Genomic DNA, 26,572 nt, shown 5'->3' with positions numbered 1-26,572 from the left:
CACGATCGACTCGACTCGACTCGCACAAAACGTGAAATTATTCGCCAATCGAAATGTTCTCTTAATAAATCCATTGATAGATGCGATGTGCGGGAAGAGGCGCCGTCTTTATGAAACCAAATGTTGCCGAGATTACGAGCTTTAATTTTAGCAAACAAATAGTCGGTCATATGGAGCCAAACCACACCAAACCGTTGTGTTTTCTGGATTGAATAGCAGCTCTTGTCTTCAAGTCAAATGCAATTTTGCTTGTTTACAGAAATGGCACTTATCGATGAACAAATTTTGACTCGAAGAAGTCAGATCTTCTTTGAACTTTTCAAGAGCCCATAGAGCGAAGCGGGAACGTCGAACGGCTTCAGTTCTTGCACAAGCTGTATTTTGTACGCTCTCAATTTAAGATCTCGAAGTAAAATGCGTCGTTCCATACGTCAGTCTTCGTCTACACTCTCAGCTACGGCTGCTACATTTTCTTCACTGCGTGGTAGACATGGTATATTCGGTCGAGTATTATCCAATAATAAATGCTGGCTCTCAAAATGAGTGATGATGCTGCGAATAGTACGCTCAGTAAGCCGATTTGTTGTTTGTTAAGGCGTAAGTAAGCGTGTTTTGTCAAAAAAGGGCTGTTGAAAAAAATACCTCCACGTGGATCACCCGTTATATATGTATGATCAAAGGCATATTTTTCAACAACACTCAGAAATGTCAAATAAGCTTAATCTACACTTTTTAACAAAATAACTACTTTCTCTGGCTAATAAAGATACTAAACTTCTTTATCAGGCCAAACTTGGTAAATCCCTAGCTTCTACCTTCAATTAGAATAAAACATAAATCTTCTAAGATAAGTACATTTAGTGTGGAGGCGACAAAAGGCACATCTGCCAAGATTATTAATGTATTTTTTTGGATCATAAAATTATATCTTAGATTTTAGAAGATAAACACTGAAAAATGCGAAAACAAGTGATTAATAAAAGATGTTTCTGCACTTGTCGATTGCTCAGCAACACCCTCTTTTGATAAGCACTTTAGCATAGGCCATAGCATATATTTAGTATATATAGAACGTATAAGAAACCCATACTCTTGTACAATTTATAATATCGTTACCAAGCATTCAGCCTCGAGCAGTCAAAGGGATTGGTTGGCATGCTGAAAAATAATTCTGTTTTATTGGAAAGCTATTTTCTTGATGGTTTTGAAATGCTATCCATACCATCAGTTTATTCAAAGCGACATCTATTGTATTGAATGGTTTTTAATATAGCAAATAATGAAAGTGGACTGAAATAATCAGAAAGTATTCTAGTTTCAAACCACTATCAAGTAACTGCTGGAGTCGGGTTACAATTCGAACATTCAGGTATTAGTCTACCCCATATATGTTCTAAGTAATATGACCATATCATAGTAGAGTTAGACTTAGATTTAAGCTTAGAAATGTCAATGATCCGAGGAATTTCTAGGGATAGTAAAAGTAGTTATATAGATCACATTAGGCAGGAACGAATGGGCGAACAGGCTGACGGATATAGGTAAATCAGTTCAGCTGGTCACTCTGACCTTTCCTTCTGGGTGTTACAAACTTCGTGGCAAACTTAATATACCCTGCTCAGGTATAAAGAAGGGGTACAGCTAATGCCGGAAGAGGAAAAAAAATAATTTTTTGATGCGAACAATTTCAAATTGTCCAAATTCTATTCTCTTCTGGTTTTCTTCTATGATGAGTTCACTGTAAGTTTTTATAGTGCCCCCATTGTGCTTTGGAGTAGTAGTTGTGATACCAGTTCTTAGAAACAATGTTACGGATAAGAAGTCGAATATCGTCTTATTTTAAAAAGGGATTTTTTTGCTCTTGCGGCAGAGTTCTGTCGAGTTGACCATCATTGTCCAGATAAAATCTCTGGGTTCGTTCCGGTTACATAGACCCGACTGTCGTGGGAAGGGCTGTTTCCAGCCCCTTGGTAGAATTTCCGCTACAAGCAAGCGCTTACTTCGGTAAGGGTTGTTTAATTAGTCAGGTAAGGTTAAAGGGACGTTAAGAAACATGTAATTTTCATTAAAAAAGAGTCTGATTAGGACGGATGTCCAGAAATTTAGACGCGCTGAACCCAATTTTCGGCCGATACTGCTGCAATTTCACGTTCGATATTCGCACAAAGTTCATCAATCGTCGTTGGCTTATTGGCATAGACCATAGACTTAACGTAGCCCCACAGGGAATACTATAGCGCTGTCAAATCACAGGATCGAGGCGGCTAAATAATTGGACCATAACACATTCACCAAATATGGTTTTCAATAAATCGATTGTGACATTCGCTGTGTGTGGCTTGTGGCGCCGTCCAGTTGGAAACACATATTGTCCGAGCATTCGAGCCAAAAATATTTGGGTATCACTGAGCGGTGGCGATTCCCATTCTCAGTAACGTGCCGGTCTTGATCACCATGGAAGAGGTCCACCTTAATGACGCCGCTGGCCCATAAACCCCACCAAACCGTATTTTTTTCGGGATGCAATGGTGACTCATGGAGTACGTGTGCATTGCTGCCTGTCCAATAACGCATATTTTGTTTATTGACGAAGCCATTCAGTCAGAATGAGCCTTGTCGATGAAGATAATTTTTCGATGAAATCCGGATCATTTTCAAGTTGTTGTTCAGCCCAATTCACGAACATACGACGATTCTGGTGGACAAGCGGCTTCACTTCTTGCGTCAATTTAATCTTGTAAGGATGTAGGCCAAGATATTTTTGCAAAATTTGCCACAACAACGTCACAGAGATGACTAACGCTTGAGAACGACGTGTGAAATGATTTGGGTCTTCCTCAATTGATAAGCCAGCGACAGCAATGTTCTCGACACTACGGGCACCTCTTTGTCTCACTGGCACGGGAACATTTTGTACTGGCCTGTGGATTAAAATTAGTCCACTAAACGCTCAATTGTCGATCTGACAGGACGATTATGACGACCATAAATTCGACGTATCGCTCTTAAAATTGAGCCCACTGACTCCGAATTTCGCTACTAAATTTTAATAATTTCGATTGGTTTTTGGATTGTATAACTTTCGATGATGAAATGGCAAACTTTACTAAAGGGAAATATCAAAAGAGCGGAAAAAAGATGGCGTCGTTTGCTGTCCCTATCGATCTACTTTTGTAGCGTCGCTATTGAAATTTAGCCATGCTCGTCAGTCGGCCTCTATATACCCGAAATCGGCTCTCAGTTTTTGACACACATCTTTTTCACTCCTAGAAGCTACTTATTTGTCGGAATCGTAATCATCGGGCCACTACAGCATATGTATATGTATCTGTGATATAAACTGAACGATCAAAATCGAGTTCTTCTATGGACCATTTACGAAATTTGGCACAATTTATTGCCTAAAGCAACGCTACAGTCTCTGAACAAATTGTTCAGATCGAACCTCTATAACCTATAGCAGCCATACAAACTGATGGACCAAAATCAAGTTCTCGTATGGAAAACTTTTTTTTTTCTATTTTTTTTGTGAAGGGTATTATACGGTAGCATCGGAGAAATTAACGGTTTATATTGTTTTAGCTGAATTTGTTTGACTGGTACCTAGACCTATGCCTCACTATTTTCTATTGAAACTGAACAGCAAAGTCAACTGACTAACAATCAATACGTTTGCACAGGCTGTTTGAATTCAGCTTCCGACAAAATAAAAACAAAATGACTATAAAACAAACGGTAAATTAGAAAAAACATTCGTATAAAGCTAAAGCTTGAGAGCGTTAAACCCTGACCACACATAGCTGAATTGCATAAAAGGAGGAGAACAGTGCAAATATTGTTTATTGGATTAGACAACCTTTTCCACAATTTACACAGCTGTTTTCAATTTTTATTGTTGCTTAGCTCATCCAATGACGCAAAAAATATACAAAAACGTTTAATGCTCGCGTTAAATGAAAGAGCAAAACAAACATAATTACTTTTTTTGTTTTTTCAAATATAGTAAATACATATTTCCAATTTTAATTACGTTCAACTAAACCAACTAACCTATAATATAATATATGTATGTTTATACAGCATAGTCACACACAGCGCACACAACGGTGTTTACATTCTTATAACTAAAGTGCTTTGCATTTCACTTAAAATCAAATGGCGGCGCATCACGGCACGTGTAAGGACCCATGGGCGCTATAATCACTTGTATTGACAAATTATTGCGCTCGGCACCAATTAGATGGGGACTGAGCTTAATGGAAGACAACGCCAACTCGTCGTAGGGTATTAGGTTGTCCACATTCAGCACGCGCACCTTATTCGAAAAATACTCGGTGCGTTCGTGTACGGTGAGAATATGATCGATTTTATTTTGTACGCCAGTGATCAGTACGGCGACCTAAAGGTGTAGAAAAGAGCAGCAGAATATTAGTATTGTTACTTTAGGTTTGCATGTGTAGGCGATATTACCTTGAAACGCTCCTCGTCGAGCTGTGGATATTTGCAGGTGACGCGCAGGCGCACAGTTTTCAGCGAAAACTCTGGTACATCTTCACCCCAGATAATTTTCGCTTTGTTGTATTTGACACCGCGCGGAAAGAATTCAATCTCCCAAGTTATTGTATGATCTGAAACAAATACAAGACAGAAGTAGCTTAAACAAGAAAAAAGATAACTTCGGCTGTTGTAATACACTTTATAGGTGCCTTTCCTATAGCATAAAAGTTTATTAAAATGATATTTATCTTGATTTTGATCGGTTATGGCTACTGTTGAGACAGAAAGCATCCCTGAAGTATTTTGAGGAATTGAGCAATATCGGTCAGTTTGTATGGCAGCTATATGTTATTATGGTCCAATCTAAGAAATATGTTCGGAGATTATGGAGCTGCCTTGGACAATAATCCATGTCGAATTTCGTGAACATTTCTCGTCAAATGATAGAGGTCTCTATACAAGTACTTTATTTTGACCAGTCAGTTTGTATGGCAGCTATATGCTGTAGTGGTCCAATGTCCGCGGTTCCGACAAATGAGTAACTTCTTGGGGAGAAAGAGATGTGTGCAAAATTTCATATCGATATCTCAAAAACTAACGGCCTAGTTTGCTTATATACAGGTAGACCGACGGACCGAAAAATACCCTGATTTTCTGTCCAATCAAGGACTGTCAACCCGGCAGAATTCTGCCGCTACAACAACAACGAACCCGCTCCCATGACAGTCGGCCCTACGTAACCGGAACGGGCTCGGGGATTTTTTATCCGGTCAAGGACTGTCAATTCTGCCGCTACAGCAACAACAGCGGACACGGCTAAATCGACTCAGCTTAACATGGTGAATATTTATATTATTATTTTATTGGGCCTACTCTGCTCAGGGTATAAAAATTAAATAAGGACCCATAAATACACACCATCTTCAGTTTCGGCTATGTTGCGTTGCGAAAAGAAGCACGTCACGTAATTTGTATATTTTTCGATTTGATCGAACTCCTTCACATGTATGCTCACGCTCCAAGTGTCATTGGAATACAGGCGCGGTGTAAATTGCAGCATGCCCTCAGGTGAATAACGTACCTCACGTACGCGGTCTTCCTGTCCCGACTGATAGCTCATACCTAGAAATACGCAGAACAAAACACTTCAATAAAATATAACTGTAACGTGGGTATAATGTAAATAACAACATCACTCGCCTATTGCCATGCGTTGCACAATATATTCTTTGTGGTACTCTAGCAGTGGAAAGAGTAGCAAATGCGCCAATTCACGCGGTGTCATCATTGCAAATCGTATATGCACCACCGTCTGCTCGACCAACTGCAAGAATGCGGCATTTTTCTCTTCCAGCGTCAAGGTCTCATCATTGTCGTAGACTTCTTTGCGGTGCAAAAGCCAACGTTGCAAAATGCCAAACAGCTGGTACTCGCTGGTGACCACAATGTCGTTCTGCTGCAGCAGCAGCACCATTATTGCCGCATCCAATTCTACAAAGTCTTTTGATTCGCTCACCATTTCTAAATTCCATTTCAAAAATCGCTTTAATGTTTCGGTGAGTTCCTTATGGTAGGGACTAAAAGCAATTGTGTACTGCAGCCAAGAGACGAGGTAACCTTGTGTGGCTGCCTTAGCGATGTGCTTCATCATGTAATCAACACAAAGCTCTACAAGGTCCTGTAAAATATGATTGGTGTAAGTTGTGACTGACACATACAATGCATACTCACTCCTGTTACTCACCTTGACATTGTATTTGTCTGCTAAAGCCAGCATTGGCATCACCGTCTGTAGCGAAATTTTTATTTGGCCAACATACAAGTATTTTAAGAACTGTGGAAAAACAGCCGTACAACAGGGTTCCTCAACCAACTCGATAACGTGCTTGCGACACTCATTCCATTGAGGATTCATCAGCATCACCTGAAACACTTCACTACTGGCGCAGAGTATAACACGATGTGCGGGATATTGCTCATTGCCCACAACCAAAATTATGTCGGACATCAATTGTTCGGCATATAAATTCGCTATCTTTTCCAAGACACTTTGCGAGTTGTTCATCTATAGTTACAGAAAAACAAATCAATTAAAAAAAAAGTTGAGTGTTTCGTTATCACTTAAACATACAACACTTGAATCCTGGCTATGCTCCTCGCCTTCCTCCATTTTTGTTGTTGTTGTGTTTCGCTTATTGTCTTTGCTATTTTTGTCTCCATCACCACCAAAATCTACAGAATCGTCCATCATGTTGGTGTCAAATCAAGAATTGTGTGCTTCCTCAGGCGCATTCACGAAACGAGCAAACGTTTCAGCCAAAGCGACACACACCTTTTAAATGTTTATTTGTTTTTTGAAAATAGATTTTTATCTATATAAATAAATTTTGTTGCATTCGAGTAATTTTGTAACAACACTTCTTTCAATTTATCATTCAATATACAAAAGAAATTGTGAACGAAGGAAGAGCTAATGAAAACAAAACAAAATACAATAAGTGCTGCCATGTTCGAGATATTCCTATTGGAATTCTGTAGTAGAAATGTAAAACATTTTAAGAGAAAAAATATATAAATACAATGAAAATATAACAAATTCATTATAATTTATTTTCAATAGTTTTGCTTAATAATAATTAAAGCTTAATTGACATTTTGCTATAACATAAAGCCTCTCTTAAAAATAGTATTAATTATGGTTGAAACTCCACACTATTTTTGTGCAATGCATCCCTACCAATTAGAATATTTCTTATCATCAAATTTCTTTGAAGTAAATGTGTCAAAATGAATTGAGGTATTTTTCCTCAAAATTTGCGAGCTAACTTTTGTTTTTTTACGAATCTGTTGAAAAACTATATGGATAGCAAATAAAACACTGAAATACAATTATAGTGTCGCGCACACTAATTATCGCAACTGACAGCGGCTATTTTAACATTTGTATTTCATCATAATTTCAATTTTATGCGCCGGTTTGTCAGTGCCCTCCAATTGTGTTAAGTCAACGTGCGCGTGAATTTGAATATGAAGTCGGAAGTGGTGCATAAAAGAACAAATCTCCTATTGGAAGACCCCAAATTTCGCATACGACCTTTACAGCAGGTAGTCTCTGCCTGCACAGGTGCACTTATTACAGCATGTTTTAGTAAGTATTCATATTGTTTATTTATACACAGATAAGGTGTTTTCTAATATTTTATAACTTTTGCAGTGACGCCATTAGACGTTGTCAAAACGCGCCTGCAAGCCCAACAGACCGCTACAAATAAATGTTTCCTATATTGCAATGGCCTAATGGATCACATATGTCCATGCGATCCGAATATGCCCAGTAATCTTAAACCGGAAAAACGTTTGAATGGCACAATTGTATGTAAAACGATTTCATTGAACTCACATACACACATACATACAATTGAATGCATTTATAATAGCTATAATTAACATAATTATGTTTTTCCGTATAGGATGCGTTTGTTAAAATTACACGACACGAAGGTGTTGGATCGCTGTGGTCTGGTCTGAGTCCCACACTTGTGTCAGCGCTGCCATCAACAATTGTATATTTCGTCGCTTATGAACAGTTCAAACAACATGCGCTTGAATTTCACTACAAATATTTAGCTGAGGTGAAGGGCTCGCCACGCGGTCGAGAGATACCCTTCCATATACCAATGCTCAGTGGTGTGTCGGCGCGTGTTTGTGCGGTCACCTTTGTTAGTCCATTAGAGCTGATTCGCACAAAAATGCAGTCACAAAAAATGAGCTATGGCGAAATTGTCTCCACTGTGCGTGTGGTTATCAAAACGCAGGGTTTCTTCGGCTTGTTTCGTGGTCTACCACCAACAATTCTGCGTGACGTGCCCTTCTCTGGCATATACTGGACTTGCTATGAGAATATTAAAAGTATGTTCGGTGTTCAGGAGCCAACATTTGGTTTTAGCTTTATGGCAGGTGCTATATCTGGCTCGGTACGTTAAGCATAGTGGTATTATTTCTAATAATATAAATATTGAATAATTTGATATCACAATTAACAAGTTCAGTATTAGTTCTTGATAACGAAAAAGCAAAGATATCTTATCTTATTTTTTTTTGTCATTTTGTTTGCAAAAAAATTATTGTAGTTGGCAGCAACCATTACAACACCATTCGATGTTGTGAAAACACATGAACAAATTGAATTTGGCGAAAAGGTTCTTTTCACAGGTAAGAAAATATATTTAACATTTATTTAACAGTATTGACTCCTTTCCAAATTGTTTAGACAAACCAGCTAGTAATGTATCCAATATGAAAGTAAGAGAGCGGCTGTGGTCAATTTATCGCTTAAATGGACTAAAAGGTTTATTTGCGGGTCTATGGCCGCGTTTGTTGAAAGTGGCGCCAGCTTGTGCCATAATGATTTCAACTTTTGAATACAGTAAAGCATTCTTTTATCACTACAATGTGGAGAAGCACAATGAGGCCTTGTTAATGTCAAACCAAAAACAGAATGATGCTTGAGAGTTATTGAGACTTTGTGATACTATACTTAAGTTTCTGCAAAACTAAACATAAATTACTTCCAACGTAAACGTTGAATAATTACTAGTTTAGTCTTCGTGAAAAGAATTCACAGGAGTGGGTGGCATAGTAATGAAGTGTAAATGTAATATATGGTTTGATATAGTCATTTGTACCTTTTAATATTTTTTGTATAGTTCGTAAAATTTGGCACTTTTGTTGTTCTTAACCACAATAATAACGCCAACCGTTATAATGGTAGTTAGCACAAATTACCTAATTAACTTTGTATATACCTAATTTGAATCGAATGAGTTCAAAGAATATGCATACATATGTTAATTTTTATAATATGTATATGTGCAGAAACAAATGTAATGTTCATTCGTATGTGAATAAATATGCTTTTATGGCGTAAAGCAATAAATTCATAATTCCTGAGCCCAAATATAAAATTTCTGTGGTTGTAGCAGCAGTATTTTGCCGAGTTGACAGTCCTTGGCCGGATAAAAAATCCGGGAGCGTTGCGGTTACGTAGAACCGACTCTCGTGGGAACGGATATAGAACTCATCAGATTTCAAAATTGAAAAGTTTATGTGTGAAAGCGAGTGAATTGTAAACTAACTTTACAGTGCATGTAAAAGTGTATATAACTGACACTTCAAAAATTAAAAAACTAATTTTGAAGTGATGATTATTTTTTAATAAATTATTTTCGATAAATTTACTGTGTCGATATTTTAAAATAAGTTTACAATCGGTTTCTTGTCAAGAACAAAAAAATGCAACCCTAAACGTTTTGTGGATCATAATTTTACTGTCAGAGTGGAATGAAGAACTGCCAAAGTTGATATAAAAATAATAACACGTGTGGCTGCATTTAGTTTATTTAAAAAATTTAAGTTTCAAATTAGCAACATGACCGAGGAAAATAAAGAAGTGACGACGGAAAAAATCGAAGAAAAGACGGACACAAATATAGAAATTAAAGAAACCAGTGAAAATGTTGCTACAAATGAACCCGCTTCTAAGACATCAAAAACCAAGAAACAACCGTCGACGAAGAAGCCAACAAAAAAGAAATCCGTTGAAAATAATCCCATACGCGGCTTACCCAAGTCTGGACGTCCATGGAAAACACCAAAGCAAAAGTAAGTTTTCGGGCGTAATTTGCACATTGCGGAAATAAAATTATCGCAAATAAATCCGTTACCACAGGTTCACAACAATTAAGAAGACTACAAAGCGCTTATCATTCGAGAAGAAACAGGAGCTGCGTAATGAACTGCGACACATAAAGGAGTTGTCCAAGGATATAAAAGAGCAACGCAAGGAAGCGGCCGTACAAAAGAATCAAAGACGTGTGGAAAATGCTGAACGCCGGTTGGCCAATGAGCGGCGAGCTGAAGTGGTGCAGATAATAAAGAATCCATCTAAATTGAAACGTTTGAAGAAGAAGCAAATGCGTATGATTGAGAAACGCGATGTTAGTCAAGTAAAAGTGGTGTAGTTGAGCTTGTGGAAAGTATCCTGGAGGGTAACCTAGTACGCGGCTCAAAGCGGGAGGGTAGATTAAGTTTTGTAGTTGCTATACTCATGTATATTTTTGTAAAAAGAAAATTACAAAATTATGTATACTGAAAACGAAATACTTATATGAAATTATTAAATTCTGAAGAATACTTCATTATTTAAACTCTGCTGGCTTTGGACATTCAGTGTAGATTGTTAATAAAAAAAAAAATCTGCAATAAGAAAATTAAATTGAATTTTTTTATTTCGTTAACGAAAAGCCACGAAGCGATTGATGTTTTCGTTGAATATCTAAAAACAAAGTTCTCTAAAGTATTTATTACTTACTGCCGCTATTGAAAACTAACTATTTTGAACTAACTTAACAGCATCTTTTTCACTTTCTTGATTTAATGTTGTATGTGGTCTCTTGAAGAACTTTTGCAACAATTGCGGCTCTTTGTAATTAAAACCTGCACTATCGCTAAATTGTAATATTGATAAACTATATAATACTCAATTATTCAATTATCAGAAAAAGCAATTGTATTAAGCATTGATAACAAAACAAATAGGGGATTCCCCTGTTTTTACAGCTATATCAACATGTATATAATAAATATGCCAAAGAGGATGCCAGACATTTTGAAATGGCAACCCGGTAAATTAATTATATTATATTGTTGTTTTAGAGACTTCAAAACCTACACTGTAATAAAAAATTATATGTTCAGCGAAATCTTCTAAACGGTGACCCAAGAAACGAATCGTTTGTTGATCAAAGGGAGAAGATTATTTTACAAACTTATATTAACGTTATGCAATGGAGAATGATGCTGGAAAAGTTGAATTTGTTGGGATCAAGTTTGAAAAGGAACAATGTGATTTTATGAAGTATCCTAATATTGCGATAGAAGGCGATGTGCAGCGACTGAGAGAGGAGGTTTGTCGCGGGTGTCCGTGGGTGATCACATCAGAATGGGAGTCATGTTGGCTATTTGAGCTCTAATGGGCCGTGGAGGTCCTCTGTTGGCCACTTGGGTGGAGTGGCGGTGTAGTGCGCGAACTAGGTGCAGTAGTGCGTTGACAACATGGAGTCACATAACTTGTGTATCTTAAGATGGCTCCATCCATTGCATGTATTACACTTGACCGAGCTGGAGTTTAGATGGAGCCTTTTGGCGCAAACACAGCAGAAATAGTCCTCCAGGATCGGGTTGGGCTAAATGCCAGCACGAGTCAGGAGGATACGGAGCAATCTGGCTGTAAGGCATTGCTCCAGTGACGACAAGCTTAAATTAAGACTTGCCGATCTAAACCGGGTTAGATCTCCGAAGCAACAACCCTTGGCCGGATAAATTCCAGGTGAATTCAAGTGCGTAGAACCGGCTGATATGGAAACTGTGACCTTTTTCGCTTCCTCTCTGCACGGAATTTAACGCCGCAATAAAATCCTTAAGTCGGTAGCCGGCAGCACATGGGGAAAGGACAAAGAAACGTTGTTGCCAACTTGCAAGGCAATCGGCCGGCCGGTCCTAAACTACGCCGCACCATTATGGTCGCCTAGATGCAATGAAACGCAGACGAGGAAGCACCAGACCTGTCAGAATACTGCACTTCGGATCACGACAGGATGCCTCTTGATGTCTCCTATTGAATACCTGCAGAGCCTTTATGCTCCCTCTCCAAGCAGTTCCTGTTGGTGTGCTTTCGCAGAAACCATCCTTGCAGTCACCTGCTTGGAGCAGAACCGCCTCCTATTAACATCAAGACCATACGCCGACCAGACTTCGGACGCAAATCACTTCCGCAAAGCATTGACCGCCCTTTACAGTGGAGCCATCAACACCCTTTCAGTAAATGCCGTACTTGGAATTAAACTCCTCCTATCCAGAACAGACCGCGATTCGGAGGAGTTTGGGAGAAATTTGCGTTTTTGTAAGAATTTTTTTTAATTTCTCCGAAACGGGCGATCGTTTATATACCTATTTGTCAGGAAATGATCGAAGGTAGCATTACCTGTCTTCAAAAATAATAATAATTATTATTACTTTTTATTTTAAAAATATTTTGAAGCAGAAAAATCTTGCTCACAGCCTGACACCTTTTTTCGGTGGTTCTTATTGCGATCGGTTATGAGAACAAGGGAAATTAAAATTTATTTATGAAATTAAATTTCTGCTCAAAAAAGTGCAAGTGAACCCATAATTCAAAACTGTTGGATAATGGTGATTTTAGAATAAACAAACTTTTCTTAACGAACACACTGTTGAAGTTTATTTCACATTTATTTTTGCTATAGGATAGTATTTCTTTTTGTTTTGCTTCATTTAATGCTAATTTTAATACAGTATTTAAAATATTTCTCTCATTTATTGTAATATTTATTATTTGCAGTGGATTAAATAAAGCACTTTTGTTTGGTGGAGATAGTAGTATTTATCCGTTAATACGGATTCGGCAACATCACTTATACACATAACCGCCAAATACGCGGAAATTATAGCGCATGCATTTGAAGAACGAAAAATGAAGAGGGAAATGATATGAAAGAAACCATAATAAACCGTAACTCAAGTAAACCAAAGTAAATTCAAACAATTTTCGGTTATACTTCCGATTAGGTTAAACCTCCGATTTGCAACCAAATTTACGCAGAGGTTATCTAGAAGATTTTATTAGGAGATTTAAGGCCGTTTTCTCAGTGTTTCGTTAGCAGCTTAACCAAGAGTCTTTTCTACAGTAAAAAAAAATCTTTTCCTAATCAGAACTTAACTGACTGATGACTGCTAACCAGACATTGAAAATCTGGTACTTAAGGCGTCTAATGACTTTTTTGGGACAGTAATCAAAAAAGAGGACACGTTTTTTTAAATTATTTTAAATAAAAATGTTTGGATAGCAGCCATCTGTCAGTTAAGTTCTGGTTTTTTTAACCAAGACTTTTGGTAAAAAAAAAACTTTTTTTAATCAGAACTAAAAAACCATCTTAAAGCTTATGTCTTTTTTGGGCGGTAATCAAAAAAGTGGGACATTTTTTATTATTTAAATCAAAAATAATATATACGAATGCCTGTGTTGAATCCGTTGGGGTTATTTGTATAAAAATTAAATATGTATTTTAAATTTTTTTGAAAAATATATTTTTTTTTAATATTATTTTTGAAAATTATTTCTTCTAATATTATTTTTGAAAAAATTATTAAAGGTTCATGGATGTTTGCAAAAATTGTTTGTAATTAATTCTGCTTTTTTTTATTTATTTAGAGATTTTAATTCAATTTGTAGTTTTTTCCGAATTTTCAAGTTTTTTTAATATTTTTTTTAAATTTTTTTAATACTATTTTAAAAAAGCAAGTTATCAAAGGTTCATGAGTGTCTGCAACGATTTTTTATATTTTAATTTTTTTTTATAATTAATTTTATTTTTTTTTTTGATTTATTTGAGTACTTTTAGTTAAATTTTGTAATTTTTTTCAAATTTTCGCCTTTTTTATTTGAAATTTTTACTTATTTTGATTTTTTGTTTGGAAAAAAAAATTCAATTTTTCACTTTTTTGTTTTTTTTTTTAATTTAATTGTCCAATGTCTGCATAAATTTTGAAACAAATCGGAGGGGTGTCCTTATAAATAAATAAAAAAAACTCAGCAAAAGAAAAATCAACAAAAGAAAACTCAATAAACATATTTTGTTTCATAGTGTAATTTAATATCAATTTAAATACAAAAAAATGTTTGGTTTTTCACTTCATTTTTTCCTTTCCAACATCCGTTTTAATACATTATATAAGATCTTCAATATAAATTTTTGCGAATTCCCGCACACTTGCGCAGAATCCAATAAACAAAGTCAAAATAACGTAAAAAATTAGCGAAAATAATTAATTATAAGGTAATTAATTAAAATTGTTTTTTTCTTCTTCTTTCTTTTAAGTAGTTAAAATTAATGTCCAAAAAGAATAATTTGTTGCAGCAATTTTGCTGTTGCTGTTGTTGTTGCATTTAAGTTTCACATTCGGACCGCTAATTGACAACTGTTGCATCCGCTTTGCTGCTATTTGTTGTTGTTATTGTTCTTGTTTGCTTGCTGGCGGCAGTTGCTGCTAATAATTTCGTTGTTGTTGCTGTTGTTATTGGATTAATTTACTTATGTGCAATGGGAATCATGGTTTCGCCGGCGGTGATGGCGGGCAGTGGCGCTTCCACGGTCAAGACGCCATCCTTGCTGAGCGACGAGCGTATGGACTCGGGATTGACGCCCTTTGGCAAGAGGAACTCACGGTTGTACTCCCTGTAGACGCTCTTTGTGTCCGATTTCTCTTCGTGTTTGGCGTGCACCTGTGCGAAGTAAGAAATAAAAAGGAAACATTTTAATAAAAATTTGTATAAAAAGTCTTGAGTGAAAGTAGCAGCATTAGAAGTGGCATATTGGCCGTTTAATTGTTTTTGTTTTGTTTTGTAAATGTGTCTCTAGTATGTCTTCTACTATGTTCGTTCGCGATCTTTTGCAGAGGTTGTATTTTATCTGTCTCTCTGCTTGACAGCGTGTGGGCCGGTGTCCGACCACATTTATGGCATATGATTCACTTGAATCTAAAGTGCGCGGTTTGTCTGTGCAGTCTGTGGTTGCATGTATGTATGTATGTATGTTTGTATGTGTGTATATTGCTTTTCGCCTTCATAAGTTTTAACAAGCAGAATTTCAACACTCACTTTTGCCATGATTTAATGAAGTGGAGCGTCGTCACAGCATCATAAAATTTGCCGTTACTTCTTTTTAGTGCACGAAGAGGCGTTTTAGCAAATGCAATAACAACAAAAAAAAATGTTCTTAAATGCGAATGTGTGTTTTTAGGCGTTTAGCAAGGAAATTTTTTGATTGCCGGGTAAATTTAAAATTATAAGATTTTTTTTGTCTTCAGAAAATTTTGTAAATTAAATTTTTAGTCCAAGATGTTGTCGATTAAAAACTGAAATTTATTTTTTCATTTTAATAATAAAAAATCTTGGCTTAAAATATTTTCTCTAATTTTATTTAAAAATTGGAGTGACAAATAAAAAATTATTTTTCATTTTAATAAAACTCGAATGAAAAGGTATAAAAAGGAAATATTTACATAAATTTAACTGGAATAGTATAATTAAAAGCAATTAAAAATAAATAAGACAAAATCAGGTAAATAATATATTATTGCTTTTAAAAACAAGTTTTATTTTTGAAAAATAACCAAAATGGTGAATCACGAAGTACGTAAACAAGAAAAAATTTAAATTATGTAAGAATTTATCCGTTTAATTTTTAATAAGTTTATTTTAATTTTTTTTAATATTTTTCATTTTAGTATTTGTGATTAGTTTTTTTTTCGTTTTCATTCCGGTATTGGGAATAAAATTTAAAAAATAGTTTTTCTAAGATTTTCAGAATTACAAAAAAAAGAATATTATCATCATATTATCACTACTATTACTATTATTGTTATTATCATTATTATCATCTATGTGTTTATTTGATATTATATTTTTATTATGTTAGCTTTTACAATGTTTGCTAAAATAAAAAAAAAAAATTTTTATTTAATGAGATATCTTCACAAAATTCGGCACAGATTCTTGTCTAACATAACGGTGCAATCTCTGAAAATATTGTTGAGGTTGAACCGCTTGGCATATAGCTGTCATATAAAGTGACCGTTGACCGGTTAGATTATCAGATGTTTAAAGAGGCCTTATAGTTGTTTCTTTTCTTATTCCTACCCTAATATATTTCTCATTAAAGCTTTTGTTTTTTAAACTTATCAAAAAAATTAAAAATATTCAGACACATACATATGTATACGTGTAAAAAAGGTAGATATGTATTTGTACATATGTTAATTGTGTATAAAAAATTATGATGGGCAATAAGTTCACAGAAATCTCTCTGATACATAAGTTCATACACATTGATGTATACACACAAATTAATCGAATTTGCTAAATGTAAATATTCGCTAAAATTGTATGTGTTTAAATACCGTATTTTATTAGCTTAATTTTACAGATAAACTCCTGTGAAATATCATTTGTGCACAGCATGAAACGCATACATACAGACACTTGCATATACATATGTATATTTATGTATATCTGACTGTACATACGTAACCGTAAAATGAATTTCTGTGATGACATGCAAAAACCGGGACTTTGTTATTTTCAAAGTTTTTGCTTTTATTCCTTTACGCAGCAATTGAGGTGTGAAATGCTGTTGCCTAATGGCTACCGCTGGCCATTAGCAGATTATAGGTGCTCAAGTCGATATCTGCATATACATATATACATGGGTGTATGGTATACACATGTCCATACATACATACATATGTATATAAGTATTTAAAACAAAATATGCAAGCAGAAAAGACAGAAAATTTGCAAATCCAAAAAAAAAATAATAATAAAATAAAAATCAAGAAAAACAGACAATAAACAACAAACTAAAGCGAAAAATGCCGTCATGAGAAGAGGATCCAATGGTTTGGGTACACAAATAAATTTCAAATAATTCGAGAAAAATCTTGAAAATTAGAAAATGCCTAGCGATAGTATGCTGTTGCCGCCACTGATCGGCTGGCTTATTTGAAACAAGAAAAATCGACGTTTGTATATATGTATTTGGTTTCGACATAACGGCGACATGGCCATGAGTCATTTTCCAAAAATATATTCTCGAACACAGGCATTTGAATGAGGCTACAGTCAGCAAGCTAGAGGAAAATATTGAAAAACATATGGGATTTGCTAGAAATTAGTACCAGCATGGATGTGTATGTGTATGTATGTAGCTTAAAGATAGGTAAAGTGGAGATGAAAAAAGCAGATGTGAATGCACACATACATACATACATATAAAAAATATGTTTTTGACGAACTGTCAGTGGCAAGGCTTTGATGAAAGCGTTAAAAATGTAGAAAAATGCGAAAAAAATTTGAAAATAGTACAAAAAAAGTAAAAAATTAAAATAAAAAATATTTTGTCGTATTTTCGAATATATTTCGCATTTTCTAGAATAAAAGATAAAAAAGTAAAAGAAAAGTAAATAACAAAAAATGAAAATGCAAAAACAAAAATCAAATATTTTAAAAAATGCGAAAAATATTCGAAAATACCACAAAATATTTTTTATTTTAATTTTTTACTTTTTTTGAAAAGTTTATCATACATATTTCTTAAAAATAAAAAAATTGAATATTCGTATTCGATTTTTGTTTTTGCATTTTTGTTATTTATTTATTTTTTACTTTTTTTATCTTTTATTTTAAAAAATGCGAAAAATTTTCGAAAATACCACAATAGTTTCTATTAAAAATTTTGACTTTTTTTTGTAATTTCTTTTTAATATATTTTTGTTTTTAAGTTATTTATTTTATTTTTATTTTGAATTTTTTAAATTATTTTTTATTAATTTTATTTTTATTTTTATTTATTTTTTTATATTTTATTTTTAAATTTGTTATTTTAATTTTTTGCTTGTTTTTTTAAGCGTCAACAACTCATCACCTAAGCGTTTGCTATGCGCCATTTGTGTAAATTTATTATCATTCTTTATTGTTGTTGCAGCCACATACAATATATATGTTCATTATCTTTTTATGTCACTAAAATGTTCGGTCTGTGTGTGTGTAGGTGTTTTTTTGTATTGTTTGTTGATTTTGGCTGCTTTTTCAATGTGACTTACCATCAATTTCTGATCCACAGTCTTGACAACGATTTCTTCGGGGGCGTATTGGTTTACATCGAAACGCAACCTCAACACTTTGCTATCGCCATCATCCTACGAAAACAAAAACAAAGCACAAAATACGATTTAGATAAATACATTTTAAATAAATAAATATTTATTTGGTTTTCATGTAAAAGTTGCTGACTTAGTTATAAGCACACATACTGCATGAGTGGGAGAAGAGCAGAGCTTCATATTAGCGCTAAAGAAATTTTCGAATGCGTTAAAAATTAAAAATATATTTTTTTTTTATTCTAATGCGCGGTTTGTAACTACATAATAAGCTAAGAAAAGTTGTATGCTATACAAAAATTATTAAAAAAAAAGTTTTTTTAGGTTATGTTCGTACTTATGATTAAAAAAAAATAAATAAATTTAAATGGTTACTTTTGTGATTTTTTTTGTCGTTATTTATCTATTAGAATATTATATAGTAATATCCCTAGTTGTAGCTTTCATTTCATTATTGGCGAAAAAACACATTTTCTACATTTAGCATTGGTGGGATGGGTGAAAACAGATTCTTTCTAGAAAGTCAAAAAAATAAAAGCAATACATAAAATATCTATACTTTAGCCACTGGTTTGTTTTTTCGTGCTTTTCTTAGCGAATTTAAACTATATTCATTCAAAATTTTTGCTTATGCTGTCTTTTAGGCTGATGGCCTTAGTCGCTAAAGCTGATACCTTTTTGTATTGTTAATATTGGTATTGTTGTTTAATTATGACTTACCAGTTTTTTGATCTGTTAAAAAACCTAATTTTTGCCGTCTAAAACCCTGTACAATTTTTTTATCGAACGTTAGTCACTGTATGTCCCTATGGGGTTCTAACAGGCAATTGCCCTATCAGCGTCCATGCTACTGGGTTGAGAACCCAACGTCAGCTGCGAAAACTGTATGGAAGAAAATGAAGTGAAATCTTCTCATCACTTACTTTTTGATTGTTCCGCATTTGCGAGATCAAGGCTTAAACACTTGGGAGCTCACACTTTCGGATATGCCATTGAAATAGCAGCACAAAGGGCTGCATATGGCAGTAACATTGGAGCAGCCATCATACTTAACCTAACCTTTCTTCATACAATAACCTATCAGTTTTATGCGTTTTAGTAACTACTATGTGTTCAGTTTGTACGGAAGCTATAAGTTATAGTAATCCGATCTGAAGTATTTTTGCGGAGATTATATTAGTACCTTAAGCAGTAATCCACGTCAAATTTCGTGAAGATACCACGTCAAATGCAAAAGTTTTCCATACAAGAACTTTTTTCCGATCGTTCAGTTTGTACGGCAGCTATATGCTATAGTAAGCCGATCTGAACAATTTCTTCGTATATTACATTATTTCTATAAACAATAACTCGTACCGAATTTCGTGAAGATATATCGTTAAATGAGGAAGTTTTCCATACAAGCATTTGATTCCGATCGTTCAGTTTGTATGGCAGCTATATGTTATAGAGCAGCTTCTTGAAGAGAAAATGACGTTTGCAAAATTAGTTCGTATATATACAGACAGACGGACGGACAGACGGACAGACAGACGGACATGGCTAAATCGGCTCAGCTCAACATACTGATCATTTATATATACACCTTATAGGGTCTCCGACGCTTCCTTCTGGGTGTTACAAACTTCGTGACAAACTTAATATACCCCGTTAAGCGTATACAAATTAAAATAAAAGCTTTTGTTGGTATTTGCAAATATTATTTTTAACCAAAGTGCTGGACTAATGCATGTTTTGAAGTTTTTATTGAAAAAATGTCTTAAAAACAAGTAATAATCAAATTACCGGTCATTTTGTGTATTTAAATATGCTATATGTTATTAATACAAAGCTATTTAAAAAAATTTAATCACATTAAAAAATTTTATATTCAATCTAATTTTTATTTTTGTTAAAAAAATGTTTTCAAAACCAGAAATAATAATACTTCCGATCATTTTCTATATTTAAAAATATAATTTTTTATTAACATAAAAATAAATTAAAAATTTGGAATAATTTAAAAAAATTTAAATTTAATTTAATTAAAAAAATTTAAATTTAATTTAATTCATTTAATATAAATGTGATGTTTTCATCGATTGTCTAAATTTTTAATTAATTTAATTTTTTTTTTAATTCTTACATTTTTCATTTATTGTTTATTAAGCATTAAAAAACTGTAAATTAAAAATTCAATTACCGCACTTAACCGGGTTCCGAGCACATAATATTGTTTGGTTAGAAAATCCTGGAGAGTTATGGCATTAAAATAGGATTGTAAGGAAATATTGAAAATTATTAGGTTAACAATTTTTTTTGACAAAATAAAATTTTTTGGATATTTTCTGTATATTTATTTTGTGTTTTTATAACAATTTTTTTGATTTTTTTTTTTTGTATACTGCATTTATTAAATTCAATTGTTCATTACTTTCTAGAAAACGGTTTTGAAAAAATGTTATTTATTATTTGATTTCTAAAGATTTTTCAAACACGTTTTTGCAAAATTGCATGAAATTTAGATTTCTCAAACAAATGGCAGCATTTAATTATGCAATATCTCCTGCAGTTTGTGTGCGCATTAGTTATAAAATAAATTTTTAAAACTAAATAAGTAAAATAAAATATTAATTTTAAATAAAAAATAATGATTTAAAATAATTTTTTTAAAATAAATAAATAATAATTTAAAATAATAAAATTTAAATAATAAAAAAAAAAATATCACTTACCTGAATCAGGGGTGAGGTGGCGAAATCGATATTTGGTCTGGGAGCTGGTCGGGAAAGCGAGTTTTGTGCGCTGCAAAAAATTAAAGTGAAATAATATTAGTTTAACTATAGAAAACTCACATTAATGAACATAAATAATTAAAGAAATTATTAAATAAAATTAAAAATAATAATTTATGCACGATTAATTAAGGAGGCGATAAGGAAATGCGAAATACGGTGCATTTGATTAAAAAAAAAAATCGCATACAATATTATTTATTTATTTAAAAGAGAACTAATTATAAATAATTAATTCACTAAGACAAAAATATTTATTTACACTTTATTTACTTGTGGTATTTATGAAAAATGTAAATAAATAAATATGATCACATGCACTTCCGCACATATAAAATATTTTTCCAATTTGCACTCAAATAATTAAATGACTTTTTTTATTAACAACCGTTACATTTACAATTAACAAAAATTTCAAAAATTTTATTTTATTTGCATTTCACTATTTTTACGCGTATTATTTACCTAGTGCTATGCGTGCGTGTGTGTGTTTCGTAGGTGCGCGTGTAGGAATGCATGGTTAATCACAATGTTTGTTTGTAACTGTGAGCGTGTGTGTCTTTTAAACTATATTTTATATAATGTTTTGCAAAAACTAAATTTTAAACTTCAAACAATTCGTAATTTTCACAAAAATGTTTGCCAACAGCACTGCAGCACTTCGTTTATTATTTCATACTGACAACAGAACCGAAGATTTCCTAAACATTTATAGCTGCGATTTGCTGCTCCATTTGCAGTAGTATCGCACCATAACGCCGGCTTTGTAAACTAAAACAGAAATCAATAAAGCAAACACCCCCAAATGCGTTGACTTGTTGACTGTCGACTGTGTGCACTTCCGTTTCCGGCAGCACGTGCAATAAAACGCCATTTGTTCTACACATGTACCTAAGTAGTGTATGTATGAATGTATGTACGCAATTACATTTGTACATGCATTGATGGCACGCTATGGCAGTGACATTTACGCGTCGCGTTGTGGTTCAATGAGCCATTGTCGGCTATTGATGAAAAACACATGTTCCCCAACATTAACAGCATCGTTGGGAGAGGCGAAGTACTGTTGTTTAGTAACGTAAACAACTGTCAACAGTCGAAGAGGGAGTGATGTACGACCCCTTAGGGAAATCGGAGCGAATTAGATTACATTTTTTCGCTCAGGAAAAAATTTACACCAGAAAATATAATATTTTGGACAGCATTTGACGATTTGAAGTCATGGAAAATATATAATTTATTTATTTTATTCTGACCTTAGGACTTGTACATTTATTTTTTTGTCATTTACTGAGAAGACTCCAACAACTTCAGCAGTTGAGGACTGCTTTTAGTTGTGTCGGAGATCACTTCTAACTCGAAAAATATTCCATTTTTTCTTCAAAAAATTTATTGTGTATTCTTATAACATTTCTTAAAAATTTTAAAACAATTGATAGAAGGTCTAGAAGTTAGGTTAGATTAAGATTGCGATTAAAGAAAGTGTATAAACTTTTAGAAAATTAAATTTGCTATATTAGAAGAAGTCTGAAATTGTCATCGAGTTACATGGATTCCATGTTCGCTTTGTAAAAAATTTGTTTAAACCTAATATTTTTCTAAGAAAATTTAGTATCACGATATTTCACTAAGAACAACAACAACTTTCGCACACTTGACGAAGATGTGTAATCTTAAGTTCGATTTCTCGCAGTGCATGAAGTACAAATTGTTGCAGTTCTGCAACCATGGGAGCTAGCAACAAAGGCACGTACGCAACTGATACACACGCGGCCAGATATCGGCGCCTTATTGACATTTCAATCTGTTTACCTTAGATCATCGATGACTTGCATTGGGGCGCTTGTAAAAACATATTTAGTGCATTATCCGCTGTTGTATACATTTCACATTGACACAGCTGCCCAACATTTGTTGCATGCAACAGCGTAGTAGCATACGCGTATACTAAGTACATTCCTCTGTAAGAGCCAAAAATAGCGTCTCAATGCAGTTGTGTGTGTCTGTGTTGGGAGGGGTTGGACCCCCTGGCATTGGCGCTAAGCGTCAGTATGCGCACAATTAAACGGCAAATACAGTTATTGAGAGATAAGGTGCGAGAGCGGGAGTATGACAGTTTGGTATGAATATTTAATGCGCTATTTGAACCATAAATTTTTAGGGTTCAGCACATTGAAGGCAGGAAAGATTAAATGCATCAGTGATGCTATATATGTATATTTATTAATTTTGTAGTTGCATATTATTTTATATTCGATTTTTCTATAATTTTGCTTCATTTTCACACAATGTAATTTTTTTCTTGTTCTTCATTGTTTTTTTTTCCTTGTTATTCATTGTTTTTTCAAATGCGCTCATTTCTATGGCAGCTGTTGCCAAGCATTCGTTTGCTTGCAGTCAAACGTAAACGTATTTCTCTTCACTATTTTTAGCATAAATTAATGTGATTTTCTTTTCTAAAAATCATTGTCAGGCTGTTGTGTGTGCATGTATTAATAATTATCATATAAGTATACATATGGCTCTGAGATAGTTCTTAGAGTACAATAAATGATAGGTGACAATTAATTTGTTGTAAATGTAAAATATTTGTGAAATATTCATACATTTCAATAAAATGGTGACAGTATGCTTGTATGCATGCTATACATATGTACATATGTTCGTAAATAAATAAATATTTGGAACATGCATTGTGAAGCTTTAATTTTTGCGATAATATTTAGAAAGAATTTATTACAGAAAGCTTATAATATTTTTTATAATTTTAATCAAGGTTATTGAAATAAAGTAAAAATTATACAATGTGTTTTTCATGAACTTAGTTTTGCAATTTTTTTTTAAATTTCTTATTTTTATTTTTTTAATTGCTTTTTTTTAACTTTTGCTATATAACTTGATTACATATTTATTTACTAATTTTTTTTTATTCCCTGATATTGTGTTTATAAATGCATTCAAGTTTTAAAAATCGAGTTTATATTTTTTATTTTATTTTTACCTATATTTTTACTTACTACTTTTTTTTATTTTTTTTTAATAATTAACTCACATCAATTAAATTATTTTTATGCCCATAATATTTGTCTACATCAATTTTATATTGTTTCTTTATAATTGTACTTTTTTAATATTTTTTTCGTTATTACAATTTTTGTAATTTAATTTTTAGATTTTTATTAAAATTTTTTTATTCAATTTTCGTTTGTTATTTATTCATATTTTAGTATTTATTTTTTGTAAAAAAAACATGTATTTTAAATTGTTATTTTTTAAATATTTAAGATGTTTTATTTTTACTTTATCCTATTCTTTTTTTCTTCTGTTTAAGTTTAAATTTTACTTTTTTTCTTTTATAACATTTAATTTTTTGGTATTTATTAACATTTTAGTATTTATTTTTTGTAAAAAACAATTAATTTAAAATAGTTATTTTTATATTTAAGATTTTTTTATTACTTTATTCTATTATTTTCTACTTCTTCTGTTTAAGTTTAAATCATATTTTTTAATTTTATTAATTTTTTTTATAATATTGATCTCTTTTTTCATTTTCTTTTTAATTTATGGATTCTTACTATTTTATTCTATTTCTTGGATTTAGTCTAACTTTTTCTTTAATTTTTAACTTTTTTTTTTAATTCGTATTATTTTTTAATTTTATTATATTGTTTTTAACTATTTTGCTTAGGTAATTTATATTTGTTTTTTTTTAATATCATATATATATGTATATGTATATATGCATATTGCTTTTATAGTTTTAAGTTTTTCTTTTATTTTAAGATTTTGCTTATAATAATATTTTTTATTTTATTTTACTTTTAACTATTTATTTATGAATGCTACCTTTTAAACATTTTTTTTAATTTCATTATATTATTTTTAAATATATTTTCTTAAATAATTTTATTATTTGTTTTTTTTTAGTTATTTTTTCATTATCATTATTTTTAATTCTAATTGCTTTTATAATTTATTTTATTAAAAATTAATACGTTTTTAGTTTTCTATTTTAAGATTTTGATTGATACAAACAAATTTCATTATTATTTTTAATTAAATTGAACTTTTTTACTGTTTTTTACGTTATCCTTATTTGCTATTTCTTGTTTGTGTTATTTTAAATTTTTTTATATTATTATTAAATATTTTTTCTTAGGTTATTTTAAAATTTGCTTTTTTTAATATCAGTTTTTTTCATTCATTCATTATTATCATTTATAATTTCAATAATCTTTCCCACTAAATTTTAGATTTTGTTTTGGTAATTTATTTTATTAAATAAAAATACATTTTTAATATTTTATTTTGAGATTTTGATTAAAAAGTAAATTTCAGTTTTTTCTTCATTTTATATATAAAATTTAATAAGTTGTAAAAGTAAACTAACTTTACTAATTATCTAAATATATTTTTATGTTTTCAAATTTCATTTACATTTTCACCTTCCACCGGTTTCTTATATTTCACTGTTATTTCATATTTCGCTCTTCTAAATATATTCCTTTTCAAAAAGACAATGCACGATTTGCCTCAATGGAATTTGGCATTTGTGCCAAAATTTTGTTAGACGTCTTATTAATGCCAAATTTGTTTTTTTTTTGTTGTGCAAATGAAATTTCAACACACTGAAGCAAATGGAAATCTATGAAATTGAAAGCAGAACTTTCTAGATTTTATAACTACAGTTAAAGCGAAATTTTCTAGAAATTATAATTTATTTTAAGCAAAACAATTGAAAATTAGAGAAATTAAAATATTTTAGCATTTACTAATTTTTTTGAGTACTAGAAAACACCGAGTATTTTAAATAAAATAATATTTTTTGAATATTAATGATAGTTGTATAACTTTATGATTTGACCATGTGTGCTAAATATAATATAACTTTATAAATGTGTGTATGTGTGAGATAAGTGTATATGTTTGCGCGAGAGGCGCTTGTGAAGTATTTGCAAAGCACGAAAGGTGCTTGACATCCATTTCGCATTCGGCATCAAAATGTTCGGATTAGTAAATTACACACACGTCAGCATGCAAATGTTCGCGAGATTGAAATGAAAATATTTGAGTGTCAAAATAAATTATTGAATCATGGTTGCTTTATGTAGTTTTTATGACACAAATAAATATGTTTCATGTTGAAAATATTCGCAATTCGCAGCAATCGGAACGCTTTGAGTAGAGTGAGCATGCAAACTGTGACTTTCAATTAGCAAATTAAAACAAAACCAAAGAACACATATAGTACGAAAATAGCCAAAATATCGCTGGTATGTACCTGCTGCTGCTGGTTTTTGTTGTTGTCTTTTTAGTAGAACTGTTTTGAAACAATTTTTTTTTGGTAAATTTTGTATAAAAGAAGCATTAATAAGCAGTTGAAGTCATATTTCATTTTATTTAATTTTTTTTTTATTTTTTTTATGAAATGTAGCATATTTTTTATTTTAATGCCAGTTTGCAGTTCCATTATTTTATTTTTGTAAGCATGTAAAAGAGCAGAG

The 26,572-nt window shown here is 32.2% G+C and overlaps 4 protein-coding genes across 5 annotated transcripts in view; 2 read left to right on the top strand and 2 right to left on the bottom strand.

Annotated features, from left to right (window-relative positions):
• Positions 1 to 3,980: 3,980 nt before the first annotated feature.
• On the bottom strand, positions 3,981 to 6,967 carry LOC120774042 (BTB/POZ domain-containing protein 17). Its single transcript, XM_040103342.1, has 6 exons — positions 6,629 to 6,967; positions 6,242 to 6,562; positions 5,698 to 6,175; positions 5,416 to 5,619; positions 4,471 to 4,628; positions 3,981 to 4,399 (listed from the first exon to the last, which is right to left on the bottom strand). The coding sequence occupies exons 1-6, from the start codon at positions 6,746 to 6,748 to the stop codon at positions 4,142 to 4,144; spliced, it is 1,539 nt and encodes a 512-aa protein (XP_039959276.1). The 5' UTR covers positions 6,749 to 6,967; the 3' UTR covers positions 3,981 to 4,141.
• A 339-nt stretch (positions 6,968 to 7,306) lies between these two features.
• Positions 7,307 to 9,440, top strand: LOC120774043 (solute carrier family 25 member 40-like). The gene is made up of 5 exons (XM_040103343.1): positions 7,307 to 7,645; positions 7,712 to 7,869; positions 7,968 to 8,471; positions 8,628 to 8,709; positions 8,768 to 9,440. Exons 1-5 carry the CDS (start codon positions 7,525 to 7,527, stop codon positions 9,004 to 9,006), a joined length of 1,104 nt encoding a protein of 367 aa, XP_039959277.1. The 5' UTR covers positions 7,307 to 7,524; the 3' UTR covers positions 9,007 to 9,440.
• Positions 9,416 to 10,771, top strand: LOC120773728 (coiled-coil domain-containing protein 86). The gene is made up of 3 exons (XM_040102784.1): positions 9,416 to 9,420; positions 9,844 to 10,158; positions 10,226 to 10,771. Exons 1-3 carry the CDS (start codon positions 9,416 to 9,418, stop codon positions 10,515 to 10,517), a joined length of 612 nt encoding a protein of 203 aa, XP_039958718.1. The 3' UTR covers positions 10,518 to 10,771.
• A 3,433-nt stretch (positions 10,772 to 14,204) lies between these two features.
• Positions 14,205 to 26,572, bottom strand: part of LOC120775091 (heat shock protein beta-1) — a 33,263-nt gene continuing 20,895 nt past the window's right edge. The window contains exons 2-5 of one of the 2 annotated variants that reach the window (XM_040105091.1): positions 26,350 to 26,388; positions 21,006 to 21,075; positions 18,235 to 18,330; positions 14,205 to 14,857 (exon numbers count right to left, since the gene is read on the bottom strand). In XM_040105091.1, coding sequence (XP_039961025.1) covers positions 14,663 to 14,857; positions 18,235 to 18,330; positions 21,006 to 21,075; positions 26,350 to 26,388 — 400 coding nt within the window. In that variant the 3' untranslated portion in view covers positions 14,205 to 14,662. The remainder of the gene's footprint in view (positions 14,858 to 18,234; positions 18,331 to 21,005; positions 21,076 to 26,349; positions 26,389 to 26,572) is intronic. The other variant, XM_040105092.1, reaches the window with a different exon arrangement.

The sequence above is a fragment of the Bactrocera tryoni genome, chromosome 4, assembly GCF_016617805.1.
Source record: "Bactrocera tryoni isolate S06 chromosome 4, CSIRO_BtryS06_freeze2, whole genome shotgun sequence".
In the NCBI taxonomy this organism is placed as follows: domain Eukaryota; kingdom Metazoa; phylum Arthropoda; class Insecta; order Diptera; family Tephritidae; genus Bactrocera; species Bactrocera tryoni.
Note: the sequence above shows the minus strand (reverse complement) of the source record. Positions and strands in the feature narration are given on the sequence as shown.